Here is a 20,284-nt window from a genome sequence, read left to right as displayed (position 1 = left end):
TTTATCCAGAAAGCGATAGACTCTCGATCATATTTCTACCTCATGTGTTTTTCTTGTGCCTCGTGCTGCTCCAAATAAAGCGAAGCAAAGCTTCAAGTAAATTGAGCTAATTCCTAGAGTGATAGATATATTTAGTCATCTAGTAAATATATATCGATCACTCCACCAAATGGTTCGTGGAAGTGTTCAAAAAAGGGTAGATTCACTCATATTCAAGGTTCACATTGCGGGTTTCCATAGTGTCCTGTAAAAGTTTCCATGAGAAGCATTTTCAATGGATAAGAGAAATAACATAACAAATGTCGTTATTTGCTTGATTTGATATCCGAATGGAATACTTCTATAGAAATTCCGGAGAAGTCCAGCTACAATGATTTGGATAGAGCTAATTTTATAGATAAAGATAAAAGTGCTTCTCGTTGATTAGTTCCCGTGGGATGTACAAGTACGTTCGACATCAATTCAAAATCGTTTGAGGTTTATGAACATGTGTGCAGCCTATACAATGACTTACAAAGCCAGCAGAGGTATCGAGTCAGTATTTTCATCCACTAAAATGTATCTTACCAGTTTATCGACCTCGAAAGAATGGAGGGCTTCAAAATGTGGAGTTTGCGTTTGCACAATCTTTCCAGGGCACACGGTGAAAATGTTGGGACACTTTGAAATCGACTGAAAATGACCGGACCTGTACCAGGTTCTGTCGATGATCCATCCACCAAATCCATGCTTGCGACTCGGCGTAATGTGATTTACTCCACAAGCCATGATCCATCAATAAAAGCGCTTACGTCGCTCACATGCATCGTAACCTTGTCGACTTCTGTTGGTCTACACACTGGGGGAATGTCACCTTATTAATAAATTTTTTAAAGATGGCGATGCAGCAATGCCGTAAATCGAGTTCGACATAACCGGAGGCTCTCTCTTCCTCTTTCTTTCTTTCACTCTATTTCTTTCTATATATATATATATATATATATATATATATATATATATATATACACATATGTATCATGTATATATATATATATATATATATATATATATATATATAAGGGCATACGCATCTATGCAGCGGAGAGCAGGCAGACACCGTTGCCCTAGGAGAATCGAATCCTCCCGCACAAGGATGGAAGGCGGAGTTTGCACCGGTACAATATGCTGTCCGCTGCTGCTGCGCTCATTTAAGCGTTATTCTTGTTTATCTGCTTCTCGTTATGGGTACACTCCAAGGGGATTAAAATGATCTTCTCTCTAGAAAATTGCATTCTTTAAACAATATCCCGCTGAAGAATCCAATCCAACTGCTTTTCTTAATAATTAATTTATTTAATTGTTAAGAAAAAGGATAGTTCTATCAGTAATATCCGGAAAACAACGTGGGTGCTAAAATGTTTGTAGAATTTTCTACACTAGCATTCTGTAACTACCCTATGAAAACTAGATTGATGACGCAGAGTAATCACGGGAAAAAATAGTTTGAACTTTTAGTGGAAAACGATCCTCTTCTCCTAGTAGTGTATTTGTTAAAACACAGTAGGTTCAATCTGATTAATGCTTGTAATTTTGGGAAAAGTGTTATCTGCTTCTAAGATTCCCCAACATCTCCCCATTTCTGATGTGAGGGGACTGCGATGCAAGCTGCGGACCAAGGACTGCACCATCAGCTGCTTATAAGTTCTAGGCACTTTGAGCGGTACACATCCTAGTGATGCTAACAGTGCGTACTGGACAATGAGGTGAAACCTGAATATAGGTCCTTACTTTCCTGCATGAAGTATCGAAGAAAAACGACAGGAAAGTATCAAACAATAAATGATCCGCGGTGTTATAAAAAACTGTTTTGAAATAGTAAGAAATTATTGTTTGTTGTTCGACTGTCTTTGAATCTCGGCATGCCTACCGTTTGGATGCTTTCGGTAGGGTGATGAGGCGCTTGAGGGGATAAATCACTAGTGGCTTTGAACTTTCCAGGCTCTGACGAAGGCGATAACGCCGAAACGTTAGCGGTTGTTTAATAAGGGCGATCAATATCTATCTTGGCTACAGCTCTAGGAAATCAATAAAAAATAAGAACTTATTCTATCTCTCTTCAAAATTGCCCTCTACCGAAACGAGGTTCAACCGAAATGCTCAGTTGTGCACTAAGTCGTGGAGCCAAATTCAATATTATTTGGGAAGCGCTGTAATTTCGAACCAAATGGCAACTGTGAGATGGATCCTGTGTGGTCATTGATCGGTGCTTGGAAATCGTTCATGTATTTTCGACCCCAGAGTCGCAGATGGTAGTATGCTGCTTGACTTCTACGGACCAGCCGCCGTTTCTGATGTCCATATCCTTTCGGGCAAAACTGATACCAGTTTAGTGATCTCTGAGGGATGAAAGGTTTGGTTAGTGTGTAAAGGATAAAGGATAAAGTGTACGGGGTTGATCAGTTCCTATGGGGATGCGCCTACGCGTTCGACTTCTACTCAGGCTTCGGTTGAGGTTTAATGAACGCGCGTGCAGGCTTACAATGACTTGTTGGGGCTAACCTATGTGCCTTCAGTGCCTCTATCCTCTCAGACAAGTCTGGTAGCAATTTATCCACCGTAGAGATGAACGGCTTGGGTTGCACTAAAGCGGATTCGAACCTAAGATCGTGCAGACAGCAGGACCTGTTGCCTACTGCGCTACACCGCCCCTCTTGGTTAGTGTAGGGTGTGTCAAACCATACAACTCGGAAGCATAGCACTGGCCTCATACAGACGCTTATCTACGTCTCCGACTAATTTTATTAATCCTCAATTTTACGGATAATTCTTCTTCTACTTACTTCAACAGTATTGCGTTGTACTCTCCGTGAAGATCAAAAGTCAATTAATCCGACTAATCGTCTGGCTAGGATTACCTTCAACCATCTAGTGGAATAACTGTTGTCTTTACGCCGAATATGAGCGCATTTACATCCAAGATATGAGACGATAGCATATCAAGTAGCAAATCTAACAAAAGATAAGGTAGGTACAGACTTCCTTTATCCAGTAAATGACTAGGAAAATTTTTCAGTGGTCAGTGGATTTGTGTTTTCAGTTCCAACATTTATCTTTGACTTTCTTAAAAGAACCTAGTTTCAACTTCTTTTTTCCAAACACAACCATCTCTTCCACTTCACTCTCTCCAATCATTTTTTGTAGGATTACCACACAAATGCGTTTTTTTCATAGCGTTTATTATGGTTTCGCCTCCAATTGTTTTACTTGTTCACTTTTTGAGCTCTCATGACCAGAAAACGTGAGAACTGTCACAGCACTAGTCATAAGGACATTGTTTCATTTAGCAAGTTAGAGAGCGTATTCCTGGATGTATAGCAGCGCGTTGCTTCACATCTAAACTGCTGATGGAATATTTAATGGACAGTATTTCAGAGAACCAAAACAAAACAAATTCTAGGATGTCAGTGATTTTACAAAAATTGAATCTTAGTCCTCATAGTTTTGTTTTAGAGGTGGTACGGTAAGAGAGGCGAGCAGGGTCCTACAAAAATGAGCAAACACAGTGCGTCCGTTTCCCTTGGAGAGCTCACATTTGTAGCAGTGCCCGTCGTTGCGGGCTTATCCTTCATAAAATGGCGCTATGTACCAAAGCTATGTTAACTTTCCTAGAAATATCAGACATCTGCTAAATGGAACAGAGATGTGAGACATATATTTTATAGGTTGAATGATGTTCTTACCTATTCGATTTGTGGTATCTTCCGAATAAAATTGTTGAACAAGTAGAAACAAATCCGACTAGCATCTCTGCAAAGTGATTGGATCGAAAAACAAACCTACTTCAGGCAAAAATCGCACACATTCGTGCGATCCAATAGAAAGATTTTGATTTGTGGTAGGACATCTGGCTTCCAGAGTTAGCGCCTAGTTAAAAGCAGGATACCACGAATCTCGCATGGTGAGGGAATCCGTGGGAAAAGCTAGAGATGGGGCTGTACACTGCGGAATCCTGGGTAGTTCCAGTTGTCTTTCCTTGAACGTTGTAAAAAAAAAAACGGGATAAAAATGGCGTTTTTCCTACGAGATACGTTAGAAAGTGCACGATGCACATGCTCCGGATCCCTGAGCTACCCATTCTACGGTTTTTTTTTGAATAGGCAGTCGAGGAGAACTCACTGGCTTTCGTGCGCTAGCACATTTTTATGACGGTATGTTTTTATGACAACACATTTTTTATGACGGTTAGGGAGGGATGAGAGGAACCACCCCGGATCCCGTAATCTGGAATCCCATCACTAGCTCCCGCGGATTCCCTCACTAAGTCAGATTGGGGGCATACTCCTTTAAGCGAAGTTCCATCCACGCAGGGATTATTGTGGAATCGTAACGGGAGACAGCACAGTGATCCCAAGTTTTTGACTGTACTGAGCCAATTTCACCACTTCTGTTACTAATTAGTTAATTACTAATTATTAATTAATTATTATTACTAATTAATTACTTGTTACTAATGTTGTATATTCGACAAAAGAAAGTACTATTCCAATGACTCACCCCCAAGAAATGAAGTAAACTCAAGTGTTAGATTTGTTCGAAATGAGGTTTTTAATAGAAGAGAAAGCAACTGATTCTCACTCCTGCTTGCAAAATCTTCCTTATTCTTAATTGGACTTTTGCATCAACTCGTTCATTCATCTGCAATCCCCTGATGACGGCGCACTGCGTCCATCGTGCAGCAAAAGCGTTTCTTGAAACAAAAACCAATCTTCTCGCATTGTAACCATAGATACGTGTTTCGAGAGCACGGACGTATACATTTCTTGGCCGATGGAATTGCTCGAAAATAGAGAAAAAAATCTCAGCGTAATTTCTTCGGATGAGAAAAACCACGATTTCTATTAGGTATTCAAATTCCATCAAGCTTTCCTCTTATACATACATATATATCTTATATCTTTTATCTTATAACAACTATATATGACATCAAAAATGGGACTTTCAGGATTATATGTAGCCATTTTTACGGACAAGTAAGCGCTCTTTGTAACGAAGTCGTCAAGAACGAGTTCATCTAAATCTTCGCGAAAAATGCATGCCCGCATCAATAAAATAAAATAATAAAAATAACAATAACTCCGCTCCTTTCTTCTTATTCATAATTTTTTTCGTTTTTTTAAAGTACTTTTTTCTGACATAAAGTTTTTCCCCTTACTTTTTTTCACTTCTTTTGCTCCTCGGCGCCTCTAAGATTTTAGTTTGTGGAAGTACATACATTCCCAAAAACATTTCATCGGGTAGATGTGAATGTGGATTACTAGCTTTTACTTTTATGGCAATCCGAGTGGTATCTTCTTTCGTTAAATCCCACTTCTACAAGAACGTCTCCTCACAATTTTAATTCTTAGGAATTATGTTTTAGCCCAGGGTCAAGCCTTTAGTCGGGACATCATACTCCCACAAACGAGACCTTACTTCCTTCCATCTCCATCTCCATTTACTCTAGTAAATATAGCCGTTCATATTGCAATTAAAAATTAACTATAATAACTTTCTTTGAAATTTAGACGAATTAATTAATAAAGAAATTGAATTGAAGATGATGTAGCACATTGAACAACAAATAGAACAAATGCAAGTAAATAAAAACAAATTTACAGACTTTACTGATAAGCACAGGTCTTGTTTGAGAATGAGTGCAGGACACATTCTACTGCCCAGAACCTATAGTAGGGTCAAAAAGACATGAAGCGCGTGCGCAGTTGCGTACGCGAATTCTCTCGGAACGCTTTGGTGGAGCGTAGCGGCCCTTGCGGGCACCACCCATCGCTGCAGTTTGCAACGGTCCCACCTCAATTCCAGCTGCTGCCTGCACCGCACTGTATCGAGCGCATACGCAAATGCACCGCAACTGCACTCGTGATTCGTTCGTTTTAACATTAGTTTTGACCCCACTATAAGCACGTCTTTGTAAACGTCGTGGACTTCTTGCACATGACTTCCCTCGCCATCTCATGTTTGGACCAAAACTATGGAACTTTACTTTCTACCCCTCGCTTAGTAATATACACAATGGCGCGCACTTCTATGGCAAGTCTATCAATTTTCTTTCTTCAATAGAACTGTTTCGAGATATCGACTGGGCTCGTAGGTGATGGCAAAGGAGCGCAGCAGCAGTGTGCGACGGCCCATCGAAACATCGCTGTCGAATTCGTTCTCGTCATCCGCAGCCTCTTCGCTCTCATCATCGAATTATGGTGTGAAGACCGTAAGAATTTTCAAGAACGGCGATCCCTATCACCAGGGGTTAAAGGTAGGTTAATAACGAAAAAACTCCAGTAATACAGTTCCGCAATTTATAGGTGGTCCTTAATCGCCGATATGTACACGATCTTGATGGTTTGCTTGCGTCATTAAGGTATGAGAAAGGTCCTTTGGAAATTGATCAGCTCCTCTACTGAAGTGTTCCAGTGGCTTTAATATCGGTCGATTAATTATTTTCCAATGATTTCTTGTAAACTCGAAACTGTAGAAATTGTAATGTTATACACGTAATAATTGTAACGGAAAACTCTACTTTGTCTTAATGTTCGTTTAAAGCATTTTTCCACGTACACTGCTAGATTTGTACCTCACATTTGGGTTTAAAAGCAGCATACCTTGAATCTGACGTGGTGAAGGATTCTGTGGAAAAAGGAGAGGTAGTAGATTGCGGAACCGGAAGTGGTTCCGCTCATCTCTTCCTAATAGCCGCAAAGAACGGCGTGGTGGGAACCGCTCTAATTCCGTCAGAAGGCCCCTGTATAAAAACGTTCCGGTCCCTTAAGCGGCCTATTTATAGGTTTCAGTTGAAGAGGCTGATGAAAAAAGATCCCCGATATTACATCGCCCACACTTGGATGCGTCGCGTGAACAAGGGTGGCGCGTAGCAACTGAAATCGTCGTAGAAGATCTTTGATGTCATCTTTTGTCGTCTTCTACGACGAACAGGGAAAAAGGATGTTAACCATTACGGATCTCGCAATCTACAACCTCATCTCTAGTTCTTCCCTCTGATTTTCTCACCACCTCAGATCCGTGGTATGCTGCCTTTAAACCGATCACTTCATGGCCTGCTATGCTGACCGCTCTTTACCATGCACGGAGGGAATATCGAGAGAGGGTTTCTGTGGTTAAACTTGTAGAACAACGCGATGATGAAAGACGAAGAAGGTCATGGAAGACGTATATTGTTGAAAAGGAGGCGCCCAATGTTGAACGTAAGAACATGCATAACCCGACAGACAGTTGATCTCAGATATAACATCATTAAGTGCAAACGAAACGTCTGTAACTGCACTCCCATCAGGAGTGCTGACACCATGATTGGGACTGGGCAATATTCGGTTAAGTGTCGGCGCCGTTGCCCGGCGTATACTACCGGTGTCGTAGATCTGAGTTCTCTTCGCCAACGTTGAGCTCTTCCAAGCGGATCCACCCCTGCCGCAAAGTGACTAGGGCCGTGAAGCAAGACGCTACTGTGAAGAGCTTGTAGATGACAGGCAGTAAGCAAATTGGGTGATAGTTACCGATGTGTCTCTCTTTTTATACAACAGCACCCTTTTGCTGGTTTTCCATTGCTTAGGAACCTTGCATTCCGACAGGTAACGAGTGAAGAGCCTCGCCAGCGTAATGATGAGTACTGGCGGTAGGTACTTCAGATGTTTGGGGTTGATTTTGTCAGGACCGGGTGAAGTACGATTTTTTACCGAAATGATTACATGTCAGACTTGCGAAAGGAGGACCTCTGGAATGACATGTCCACCTTCCCTTAGATGGTGAGGAGGCAGGTGGACGTGGCTGCTGAAAGATGTGAGTAGAAGTCTTGAATGATCTGCTCCATACCCCTTCTCAATGCTGTATTTGTTCCATCTGGGGTCTGGAGAGTAAACCGTTGGGTACCGTTGCACACGAAGTTACTGCGCGATAATACTGCATAATGGCACAACAATTCTATGCCGTTGCACCTGTCGCATCCCATTTTATAGCTATCTGCTATCGGTGCACCAATCCGACGCCGTTGGACCCGTGTCACCTCCTTTTATTGCTCTACGACGCCGGCGCACCAATCCAACGTCGCAACCGATTTTACAGCTATTTGAAGCCGGCGCACGAATCCGGTCGTGGGAACCGCCCCATCCCATTTTTGGAATTTCGTTTCAGAAACACACATACATAAATCATACATACACACATACACATACACAAATACACACATACACACATACACACACATAAACACATGCATACACACACGTGAATAAGCCCGTTATTATATAGCATGATCATGACTATGACTTTATTGTTTTGGCTGACCAAATTCAAAACCCCTTTCAGCGAAAAGCTTGATTTGACATATGGTGCGAAGAGGCTCTACACTGTTGATGGCAAATTAGTAAAGCATTTCCAGGATATTGAAGACAAACAAGTAAACATCGTTTCAAGATATACTCTCAAAATGGAATTCATAGCAAGTTTGTTCAGGACTACGTAGCGGCAACAAACCATTTCATTCCCCAACAGTACGGTAAATGGTCGAGTCCTGCAGGGCATCCGTTTCGTGTCTCATCTTCTATGTACGTTTTCACACAGAAAACTTTGCACTAATTATTATTGATTTTATAATTAGTTACTTGTCACCATCCTTTTTGTGCTACTGCTTTAGAACGCACTTCTCATTCTTATTAGCTGCAAGAACCTTTTTGACGAACGCACATAAATGAACTAAGTATTTAGTTGAAAAATAGTTCGTTTTTTCACTTAAAAATAGACACAAGAGTAAAAAGTATTGACAGCATACTATACATCATTAAATGGAAAGATTCTCGCTCTCCGAGTTGTTGTTCTCTTATTCTGATTATTTTATTTTGCTGAATCTTGCCTTTTTAAATTAATAAAAGGAAACGTCAATTGGACAGAAGCAACTTTCTCGTTTTTGTTTTTTGAACTTTTTCGAGAAGATACGATAGCTGAAGTTGATACTGGCGGTATATGTGGAGAAGAAGCAATGCTTGGAAATGCTTTTCACTACTTATCTTCATGCCTCAAGAATAATGATCTTGGTTGCAAAGACGAATCACGCACGGTCGTCTAAAGTCATGAGTTGAGGGAAAATTAATTTCCTCCCGATTTTTTGCAAGAGGAAAGAGCAACTGCAAATCGACACGATCGATATCAGCAAATCATATGATCAATGGTTTATCTTCATCTTCATCGCTATACCTATTGTCGTTTCCAACGTCTTTCGTTGAATCCTTCGGTATTCCATATTCGTTCATTATTCTTTTCGTTCGTCTGCTGCTTCTCCCTCACGGTTTTCTTTCTGATTTTTTTTGGTTTCCTCTTTTGTTAGCTTACTTGATGCTCTTAATGCAGCACAAATCTCGTTAGCAGCCTCGGCCGTTCTAACACCTCGATTAAATTCAAAAAAACGGAGTGTGGGAAAAGTACCGTTTTTCCGTTTGACATTCAATTTTAATGATTTTAATGAAGAAACAAAAATCGACAAGGCTAGAGAAACCGAAACACAATTATCTTCTCGAGCGAAAAATTCTCCAGCAAATATTGCATGATATTTTTTTTTGTTCTCATTTGAAATTTTGAAATTGAAAAACACGCCACGAATCTTCTCGGGATCCAATAGTGAACAGCTTGTTGGGGCTAAGAAGACACCAACTTTTTGCTCTTCAGATTTCTTTGTTTGACCTCTTTCTCTGGTTTATGTGGCTGAAACTATTTGAATATGTTAGTAACTGTAAGTGGTAGAACAAGCCCTTCCCTTTCCTTGAACGTTCAGCGTTTTGGTGGGCTGTTTGCCTGAAGGGAGGAGGAGAGGAAGGAAGCGGAGCAGCGATTAAAAAAAAAGCGATACGCTTTTGGGTTCAGATACGGTCGGTAGTAAAGGATACAGTGACAGGTAGATACTGGAAATGGTGTAAGGGCAAAAAGTATAGCGACTATGACAAAACTCCAACTTAAATACGTGAACCTATAGTTTAGAAAGCTTAAAACTACAACTAAAAAACAAATTTGAAGCAACGTCGCCTATAGCAAACAGAAAATTTGGATAAGTAACATCCATACGGTACGGTAAAGTCGAGGTGTTCGACTCCATCTATTGACTTGGACCTCATCGGATAGAAGTTCATGTCTAGACTCTGATCTTGAAGTTGAAACTATAGCTCGCAGAACGTTGAAAGTGTTTCGTAGAGCGGACAATTCCCCAAGAATTAACAAAAAGTACGGGTACATCTCCGTGATCAATAAACTGGTCTTGTACCGTACCCTCTGCGGGTCAGATGCAGCTTGGATGCGGTTTGCATCCTGTTTATTATTACCGAAACAATTCTGCTACACTGCGATCCTGTCGCATCGTGACGACTTAGGTAACGTTGACGATTTTTGAATTCTTCAGTCCGATTCTTAGTCTGCTCTTTTGTTGAATAGCAGCTTTAATTGTGATGAGGTGTTTTGAAGGGTGCTCTACATATGTCTTCTGCTTTTCGGCCTCTGAAGAAAGCGACAGCATTAGCCGAAATAATTTCTGCTTAACAGTTTTCTTCCCATGTATACTTCAATGAAAGTTAAAAAAAAAGATCGTTATGCCATATTCAAGAGGAATCGAACTATCGCGTTTCTTAAATTAATAAATAACTAAATTAATAAATAATTGGATTCTGATTAGATAATAATTAATAATAATAATTAGATTAATAAATAAATTTATTTAACAACCTCGTGTACAGCTTATCAAACTCGATACTACTGTCGCGTTTCTGACAAAATCCAGTGTTGTGCGGCAAATAATTCCATGTACGTTTCAATTTTACGATGTGCGTGTTGTTCACATGCCTCGTTTATAACTTTTGGGGAATGGAATTGGTTTCGGATGATTCTTCCGTGCAACTGAGTGAAAATCTAAATGAATGATTTTTTTTATCAACAGTCTCTTCGAGGATACACTACTCTTTTCTTTTTGGCTTGCTTTTTTTTCTGATCTCCTCCAGTTGGATTCCCTATTTTGTATGTGTTGTATTGTTACTTTGTTGTATTCTTTCAACTCTTCTCGTTTTTAGAAGTTAGTGTCTGAAAAAGTTACTAGAAATTTCTAGGGAAGATTTCTAAACTAAAGTTCTGAGTATCTGGAGTTCTTGCCATATTTGTCGTAACTTCTGCACCCCTCACCAATCTATGCATATTTTTGCCATCGCATCCTTTACTTGCTGTCGTGACTGTTTGTTAGAAAATGAATTGGCTTGCCACAATGCTTTCTGTTTCTCTTAGTAAGTTCCATCAATGCCCACGATCAATCATCCATCAATCCGGCAAGCAACCGGAAAATCTCATGTATAGAATAGTCAGAACGACATGAAGCACGGTGCAGTTGCGTAAGCGGCTGCGCTCGGAGCGACGCGGTGAGGATAGCGGTTGGAATCGAGGTGGAACCATCGCGAACTACAGCGAAGAATAATGTCAGCAAGTCCCTCCCCCCCTCCTAGACTCTAACCGCTACGCTCTGCCGCATCGTTTGGAGCGCCGCCGCTTACGCAACAGTACCGTGCTTCTTGTCATTTTGATGCCACCACAGATATCCTACAATTATTGGATACGGTGTAAAATCAACCATTCAGTTAGATTTTCTAATCAGATAAAGCGATCAGTAATAGATTACCTCATTCTAGCTCGCCACAAACCCGTGCATCACGAAGTCAAACACGTACGAGCGAAACTAAGCCAACCACCAAAAAACGAGCACTGAGTGGTGTGGTGAGTGATTGAGTACTTTATATTATCACCAGTCTGAACGTCCGGCTAAAGCCGGACTTCGGACTTCCTGGTGTTCGCTCCGCTCGCCATCACTGATTAATTAAAATTAGTTAATAATAGTAACATTTTATGTGAAATTAGAATTGTGTTTTTCTAACAACGTTTTCTTCTTTTTCTTAAAGGAAATTTAGGCTAATGACCTCATAGTTTTCTTTGTAAACGCGTCAGTTCTGCATTTGGAGAGCGTTCAAACTTCACCTTTAAGCACTCCTTCGATACCGATGTAATATAAACACGAATTGGAATCATTACTCAAGGTGTAGGTTTCCCTCTTGTTTCTCCCAACAGTTATCACAGAATGATGTTTCGCATAAAATGAAGTGAAATAAAACGACAGCATCGTACTGATACATATAGCGTGTTTCCTTTTTCTGAGGAAGGCATAATACCAACCTGAGGCAAACGTTCAAGGAAACACGCACGGAGGAGTCATAGAGGTGAAAAGCTACGCGCGCAGTGGCCACGGGTATGGAACAGTTGCAACGTCCCATTTAACTTTTGCGAAGACTTTTTTTTAACTTTTACGAAGTTACTTCAGGATAATACTTCATTATGGCACAACAATTCTATGCCGTTGGACCCGTCGCACCCCATTTTATAGTTATCTGGCGCCGGTGCACCAGTCCAACGCCACTGGACCCGAGTCTCCTCATTTAACCGACTCTACGACATCGGCGCACCAATTCGACGCCGCGGGACCCGCCGCAGCCTATTTGATAGATATCTGGCGCCAGTACCGACGCCATGGGACCCGTCCCATCCCATTTTATAGCTGTATGACGCCGGCGCACCAATTCGACGCCGTGGGACCCGTCCCATCCCATTTATAGCTATCTGGCGTAGGCGCACCAATTCGACACCGGTGGACCCGTCGCATCCCCCTTTTCGAATTTTGTGACTGACGCACACACGCATGGCCGAATAAGCCCCTTATTATATAGCATGATTTTTAGATGCCCAAGAAGTTAGTTATTGGTTTCTATTACTTACCAACTCCTGCTTGTTGGCCCAGTTATTCTTTATATATGGCTCCATCGGTTGAACAAAGAATGCAGAAGAAAAACCTGAATGACTGAGCAGGGAATGAACTTCGTATCTCACAAGCCTTTCATTTAGGTACCCATTCAAACCGCTACTTCAGGAACGGGACCTAGTCCTACGCCAGTAGCCCAAAGCAAAAAACAGGCAGCAGACGGGAAAAAGAAGAAAAAGAAAGGTGACTACTACTCTATTATACAAATTCTTCATTTATTCTTCTTCATTCCTCATTCAATTCAAGTCATTTATAATCAAAATAATGGAAATTGGGAAGGGTCAAAGGTCTCCGCGAAATTGTTTCGTGGTTAAATTTACAAAATTATCTTAATAAACTACCTATTTTTGCGATTCAAAGTTTTTTAGAAGCTTATTCATTTCCACTTGCGATTTTTTTTTGCATATATTTTTGTCTGTATGTTTTCCCCCAAAATCCCTCAAAACATTATTTACTTCTATGTATTTGAATCAGCTTCTTGATACGCAAATATTGCCCAAGGCGTGCAGAGAAATCGCAGCAGTATGGGCAGTGCAGCTCATTGGACCTCGCTCCACAGTTTCCAACAGTTCGGCTTCACGAAACAGATAATTGTCGCCAATGATTATATGACCCCTCTAGACGTGTTTAATTGAGTTCAGTACAAGGAGGACCACTATCAGCAAGGAGCTAGTATGTAGCCGATGGACGATACAGCGCCATCATTATGTATGGTTCACAAAGAATATCAGCAAAAAAAGATGAAAACACTGTTCAGTCACAAATGAAGAATTTAAAGGCATCGCCCCACGAATCTGAGGTGGTGCAAATTTCAGGTGGAGTATTCTTAAAAGGGGTAGTAAATTACGGAGAGGAAGGTGATTCCGTCTTCCTAATTGTCTTCCTATTTCTTCCTAATTGCCTTAAAAAACGGTCCGGAGGATGCGGGGCCGCAAAAGGCTGGCGCGCTCCAGTCAAACGTGGAAAATAGTGCGCCAGAATGCCCGAAGCCGTATCTTCCGGGTAGTTTTTTATGGCAATTAGGAAGAAATGGACGGAATCACCCCCTCCCCATAATCTACTATCCCGTATACGAATATTTCAGCTGAAATCCGTACCACCTCAGATTCGTGGAATGATGCCTTTAAGCCAGAACAAGAAAACCGATAAAATCTCATTTAATTATGTTTTTGCTTTCCAGGCTCTGAAGAAGGCGATGAAGCCGAAACGTTAGCCAGAATAAACATCAATAACAATCTTGGTTCTGCCCAAACAAAGTAGCGCACAAAATTTTATTATTTTTTAAAAAACTTCTCAATCTTACAGTTCCCTTGTAATCTGCATTACAGTGGTCAAGAAGAAGAAGAAGAACAGCGGAGAGCAACCTACTCCTCAAGCAGATGCAACGGAAAAAAATAAGCAAGAGCAGAAATCCGAGGCGTTGAACTTAGAGCTCAAAGAAGAGGCGAAGCCACAGAATAGCGCAGAAGCGGAAAGCATGGAGGAGCCAGAAGGGCCGAAGTATGAAAGTCGACAAACTACGGCAAAATCGCCTTCACATGAAAATGTCAACAATGACGACGACAAATCTGAGAGCGAAGCAAATGAGTAGGCATTTGATCTATTTTTGAAATATTCGTACGAAGCATAGCCGCTGCTGCGGGTTACTGACTAACAGTGTATGGGTCAGAAAACGTCGCATTTGTACTAAGGAGTTATGAAAAACGACTCCAGGAAGAAGTATTATACTCACAACTGTCATAACTCTCAAAATATCCAAACATATCTAAATAAACTTCTTTTTAAGAAATCATACAAAAACTTCATCTGCGTCTGAACATTCGGAGAATGAAGGTGAGGAGGGGAATTCAGAAGGCACCGAATCCGACGTGGAGAAATCACCATCGCCAGGTGCGTGGATTTAGATAGATGCGTACATGGCACATGAAATACCTGTAGGTTTCTCTTGCAAACCGGTGCTTCCGCTTTCTGCGGAACTGCACACTTCTTCAAATGTTCCGCGATCGATTCGTGAATTATCACCTTCTTAAGTATCATTCTTAAGTTGAAAGATTCGATTAGAGCAACGTTGAGTGCCCTCTGCCCAACCAGCTAAATTGGCACCCAAATCATTACAATAATTAACACATCGGAAGAAATTAACGTATAGATTTTTTCAGAACGAAAGGAAATTCCAAAGCCGAATGGTAACGAATCCCAATCAATTGGACGACCGAAGAAAACGGATAGTGTCAGAGGATCGGAGTCAGAGAAGGAAAGTAATGAGAATAAGGAAGATCCAAACTCAGAGACGGGTAGCACTAAAGCTACAGAGCTGCCACAGAAAGATAAGGCTACGGAAGAGTCAGAGACAGGTTTAGAGATGGAGAGTATTCATTCGGAGTGCAGTGAAGAGAAAAATAAGGATCCGATAAGGTCCAAATCAGAGAATGGAGCCACTGATGATGAGGTGTCAAAGATAGAGGAATGTAATAAGAATAGTAGTGAGTAGTGCAACTGTAAGGTTGTGGTTGCGCATGACATCCACTCATCCACAAGATCACAGTTGTACTACTCACTACTATTCCTAATACACAGTAGCACATGTGAACGTTCTCGAGAAAATCACATTTCTTTTGTGGTAGTGAGAATTCTCTTCCAAAGCGTAGGACGACAATTTATGCACGACGTATTTATTCCTAGGATTATTTTGTAGTTGTTTGTGTCCTGTGGTGATACAAACAGTAGTGGAAGACTAGCAAATGATGGATTTTCACATGTACGCAAATCCAATAAATGTCTATGCCACAAGGTTTACTTAGATGCATATCTACTCCCCTCTGTGCATGAGCATGAATTGTTTTCTCTTCTTTTTCTCTTTTATTGTTCTGTGGATTTACATAATTGGAATTCCAGGTAAAGAAAAAAGTTGTACAATCAACAACAAATTGGGGAGACTTGTCATCTTTTACAAAAAACATCGAGTCGTTGCTGAAAAAATAAGATCGATGCTGATCAGAAACCGCGGGAGCTGAGAGGTTCGGTGATCATTGGATCATTGATCTTTTGCATGTGCTGTATCAATTTCCAGCTATGTAGTCCTATTTGTTGCGATGTTGTATGGTGAATATGACTGTCAGTTAAATGACTAAATGAATCCGACTTCTTGAATAGTCAGAGTCGTTGAATCCCATCTATTCGATCATTCGAATATTCGGACTAAAATGTCAGCAAACTACCATATGTTAACTGCACAGAATTACTTGTGTAATAGCGTGAATTCTATTGACTGCATGTTGACTTTCTTGCCTTTGATTGTAAATGTTAGATGGGAGTCTCGTCCGATACTTTATCTTTCCTCTTTTCTTTCTTTCTCTTTCCTTTACTTCTTGCATTTCTACTTGCAGCATTTATCTTTATCTTTTTTATTTTCATTCTTTATCTTCTTTGTTTATCTTTCCTTCTTTTGAATTTGGAATTTGTCCAACATGGAAATAAATTGCGCCTTCAACTTCAGCACTTAATCCACACAGGATCAATACAGAAAGTGAAGTAGGATTGAACTAAAATGAAACAAAAAAAGTAGTAGGACCCACTCATTTCCATTTCAGCTTGATTCTGATAAAATCAGCTTATCTCAAAACACAGAAAACTGCCAATTGTAAAGGGTTTATGTTATATTCTGACATATGTACATCGTTTCAATGGCTAGCAATGTTTCACGCTGTTTTCCACCAATTCTCATTTTTTTGAATAAAAAGTTCTATTCAATGTAACTAAAGATAGAAAGTCTTCCCGAACGGCTGCTTAAAAATGAAGGCCCTCAAATGATGTGATTTTTTGGAGTGACTATCTCGAAGAGACTGGAGCGTAAGACATATGTGGTACCGGACGTCGCAAATCATTTGGACAGAAAAAGGATTCCGTGTACAACTTCCATAGAAGACAGTAATTCGAAAGAGACAGTCAGGACCTCGAAGCACTCCTTTAAACATATTCTAAAGGAAATAGATTCCAGCACATTTATTCCTTACTTCATACGAAAGTCTGGATATTCTCACTTGTCTTTCAAGACTACCTCAAAACAGTATTTGTTTCGTACGCAACCTTGACCTCCTCGTCACAAGATGCTTTTTTGTACTAGCATTAACAGTTAGCTTCGAATCAAAATCATTTTTTCTCTGTAACAACGTATACAACATGGATGATAACGGATGACAAATGAACGAATAGCCTATTTTGTTTCACCCGTAAGAGAAAATTGCTACATTCAAATTGTGTGCGCACACGGTTTTTGAGGAATATCTGGAAAAAAAGACAAAAATGTCCGAGAATAGAATGAGTCCAGGCTATAGTCAGACTTTGAAACTGACGTTTAAGTGTGGCATAGTAGAAAAGGAACAACTTAGGGAATAAGATGGATTCAGAAAAATCAAGAGATAGCAGTAATAAATACCAGAAACTATAGTTAGAGACGAAAAACTAGTCATATTCTTAGAGATAAAAGTTTTTGGCTGCTCCAAACGATAGTGTACTGCCACCTCGCCCGTATCGCTTTTGGATATCGATCAAAATCAAACCATCCTAGAGATCATATAAATACGTACGTAAATTCATGAAGTGCTTGCTAATCAGTTTTTGTAAGGTTTTCTTCCCCTAGATGAAGCATCATATTCGTTTCGAAGAAAAAAAAACTACATGCTGATAAAGGGTCCTTGAAAACTAAATTCTCCGCAGTTCTATTCCTTATGCCAAAGAGTTTAGTCTATCCTTGGAAAGATCAGTGGTCAATACAATATCGGAAATATTTGCTTGTGTATTAGCACGAACCACACATTTGATTTTGAATTCTTGTTCTCATAGATCCAGGTTTTTTGATGCTGAGATATGTGAAATAGTACATAACTCTTTCGTTTCACCTTCCCAAATAAACTGATTACATCGGATTAGTTATTGTTGTCACCGAATAACACATTTTGTTGACGGGAACGTATTTATGAGATGCTAATATAAAACTGACCACAAAGAAGCGTTCGGCGAATTTGTAAAGTGAGCTGTTTATAACCATGATTTCGTATTCGTAGAGTAGCCGCTTTCCATTCATCTCTCTCGGAAACCAGCAGTTATCCACACATTACAAATTTGAATAGTTTGAAGTATGTTTTGTACTATATACTGGAAAGTCTTGCAAGTACTTCTAATTTGATGATTTTTGTTTGTATATAAATATTTGTTTGTATATATTTTTGTTGGAAAGAGCTCCGGCTGTTACTGCATGATCGATCGTTCGAACCTCCCTCCTCCCTCTAAACCCAACCAAGATTTTCATTCATCCGGTGTTGATAAAACGGCCCCAAACTTGTCTATGAGGATAAAAACCCTGATTTGATACAACTGCGCAACACTCGTATTCGTAACCAACAAACCAGCATCGTCAATTCCACTTACGGGTCAACTTCCGTCCAGTTCTATACGATACAAAATTGGAATTGCTGATCATTGCCTGAAGCAATTTTCCATATCATCCACGACTCGTTCCTCATCACCGCTCACTACAGAACTGTTGAAAATGTTGCTGTGTCCCGTCGTTCAAATTTTGTCTCGCAAATTTTGCAAGTCACTGTATAGACAAGCACTCTTAAAACCCCCATTGCGTTCAAACGGATCCGAAGTGGATAGATAGCCAGGGACTTCATCCCTTTTGTGCTTCCAAGCTCTGCCAAGGCAATGTAGCAAATCAGCCTTAATACAGTACCGCGACTGCAATTTCAGAAATGCTCTGAATACGTGAGAGTTATATAACTGTGGTAAAATGGCGGAAAATATACAGATATTGCAAAAAGGTGTTGTTGTCCAGCACGCCGCCAAATTTGAACCCAAATAGGATCGAATGCTTAGAGGGAGCATGGAATCTTTGCCAACAACTCTCTGTTTCGTTATACTGAACTGCCGGTATGAACTCGGATCTCTCGGCGTGGATAGACAGTCCACGCGGGACGCCAATTGTAGGAGACTCTAGATCAGTGAGGAATGGATGAATATTGCGAGAGCTCTTGCTGCAAATCGCGCTGGAATCGGCGCTAGATGGTAATACCTCCAATCGAGTCAAAATCATAGTCAAAGTCAAAATGCTAATTCTTGGGAGACACCAGCGTCTTTCCTTCACCACTACCAATGTTAGTCGGCTAGTCGTTCCCTGTTGTACTTCATCATTTCCGTTATGGATAGCTCTCTCCATTGCATGTGATCGTGTCAACTTTTGCAGTATCAGAATACAATGACAGCTTAGGTGGAAAGGAAAATAGTAAACCAATTCCAAGTGCACTGTAGCTTGAAATAATGGGCATAAAGTTGATACAGAACTCAACTGAACATAAGTACCGTAAGACGTACTGTACCGGTAACATATCGCGTCCTCGTTGAAGGTGTGCGCATGCCTCCTCTCCTCAGAAAACAGCAAGCTTCTCGAAGTTCCTTTTCTCTCGTTTCTCGTAGTTTTTATAATTTTTCACTGCAGTAACGATTCAAGCAGTTGACGACTGTTAGACAGCCGATGACATCCCTTGAGAACTTTTTTTCACGAACAGACGAATCCCGTTTTTCTTGCAACATGACATATTAATGGGATTTTAAATCCAAATAACATCTACCTCTTCTTACCACGCTGGTCATTCCCCGCGTGGGAATTTGCAGATGTATTCCTCGTTTCATGTCTGCTGCACTATACCCAACAAACGGACAGGTATAGAATACTGGTACTCTTTCTAAACTCTCGCGTTTGACACTTTTGTAAAGTTTCTGTTCCTCTTAATCTCACGTATGCCCGTACGACATACAGCGGCGATACGAGGATAAGACTTCATACACATTTAAACCTACAACAGTTATGTGAACTCGCCCACCACAACGCTGTAACGTTTTTCATGTCTTGTCCAATGCTTTTTGGAACATACCTCCTGTGATATACTATTGTGATCAAATTGAAAGCTGACTTTCCAGTTTACACCTCGCGCACCTATCGATTGAGAAAAATATTTTTTATAGGTTGAGAGTACTGTCATTGACGTCTGTGTCAAATTTCACGCCATTATCTCCATCGGTTTAAAGGGACGGGTGTAACGCAGTCGCTAAGAGGTCTGCTGTGGCTGCATGGTCGACGGTTCGGAACCGCTCTAATCTCAACCAACTTTTCCATCCTTTCGGAGTCGATAAGTTGGTATCAGACTTGTCTGGGAGGGAAAAAATGCCGACTTAATCATCGGCTGGTCCCATAATTCATTATATAGACTAAACCGTTCCACGTTCACGTTCCAAAACAACAACGATTACGGATTGCAGTAAAACGCGCATCCCTGAGGGAATGATGCCCCAGAGACTTTATGCTTTCATTTTGTTTGCGAATGAAATTTGCCAAAAAAAATGTTTACAAGT

At 40.6% G+C, this 20,284-nt stretch overlaps 1 protein-coding gene across 4 annotated transcripts; it reads left to right on the top strand.

Annotated features, from left to right (window-relative positions):
- Positions 1 to 6,048: 6,048 nt before the first annotated feature.
- Positions 6,049 to 15,888, top strand: RB195_016525 (uncharacterized protein; the record flags this gene model as incomplete). 4 transcript variants are annotated; one of them, XM_064183102.1, is made up of 11 exons in its annotated part: positions 6,049 to 6,066; positions 6,128 to 6,289; positions 6,339 to 6,394; positions 8,353 to 8,443; positions 8,500 to 8,591; positions 11,697 to 11,781; positions 12,958 to 13,057; positions 14,055 to 14,114; positions 14,203 to 14,461; positions 14,661 to 14,764; positions 15,034 to 15,365. In XM_064183102.1, 11 exons carry the CDS (start codon positions 6,049 to 6,051, stop codon positions 15,363 to 15,365), a joined length of 1,359 nt encoding a protein of 452 aa, XP_064038982.1. The 4 variants fall into 4 exon arrangements, with proteins under 4 accessions (XP_064038982.1, XP_064038981.1, XP_064038983.1 ...); XM_064183101.1 differs by lacking the exon at positions 14,055 to 14,114; XM_064183100.1 differs by lacking the exons at positions 6,049 to 6,066; positions 14,661 to 14,764; positions 15,034 to 15,365 and having other exon boundaries at positions 6,131 to 6,289; positions 14,055 to 14,130; positions 14,203 to 14,272.
- Between the last annotated feature and the right edge of the window lie 4,396 nt (positions 15,889 to 20,284).

Source organism: Necator americanus, chromosome II (genome assembly GCF_031761385.1).
Source record: "Necator americanus strain Aroian chromosome II, whole genome shotgun sequence".
Lineage (NCBI taxonomy): Eukaryota > Metazoa > Nematoda > Chromadorea > Rhabditida > Ancylostomatidae > Necator > Necator americanus.
This window is presented reverse-complemented; position numbering and strand designations above follow the sequence as displayed.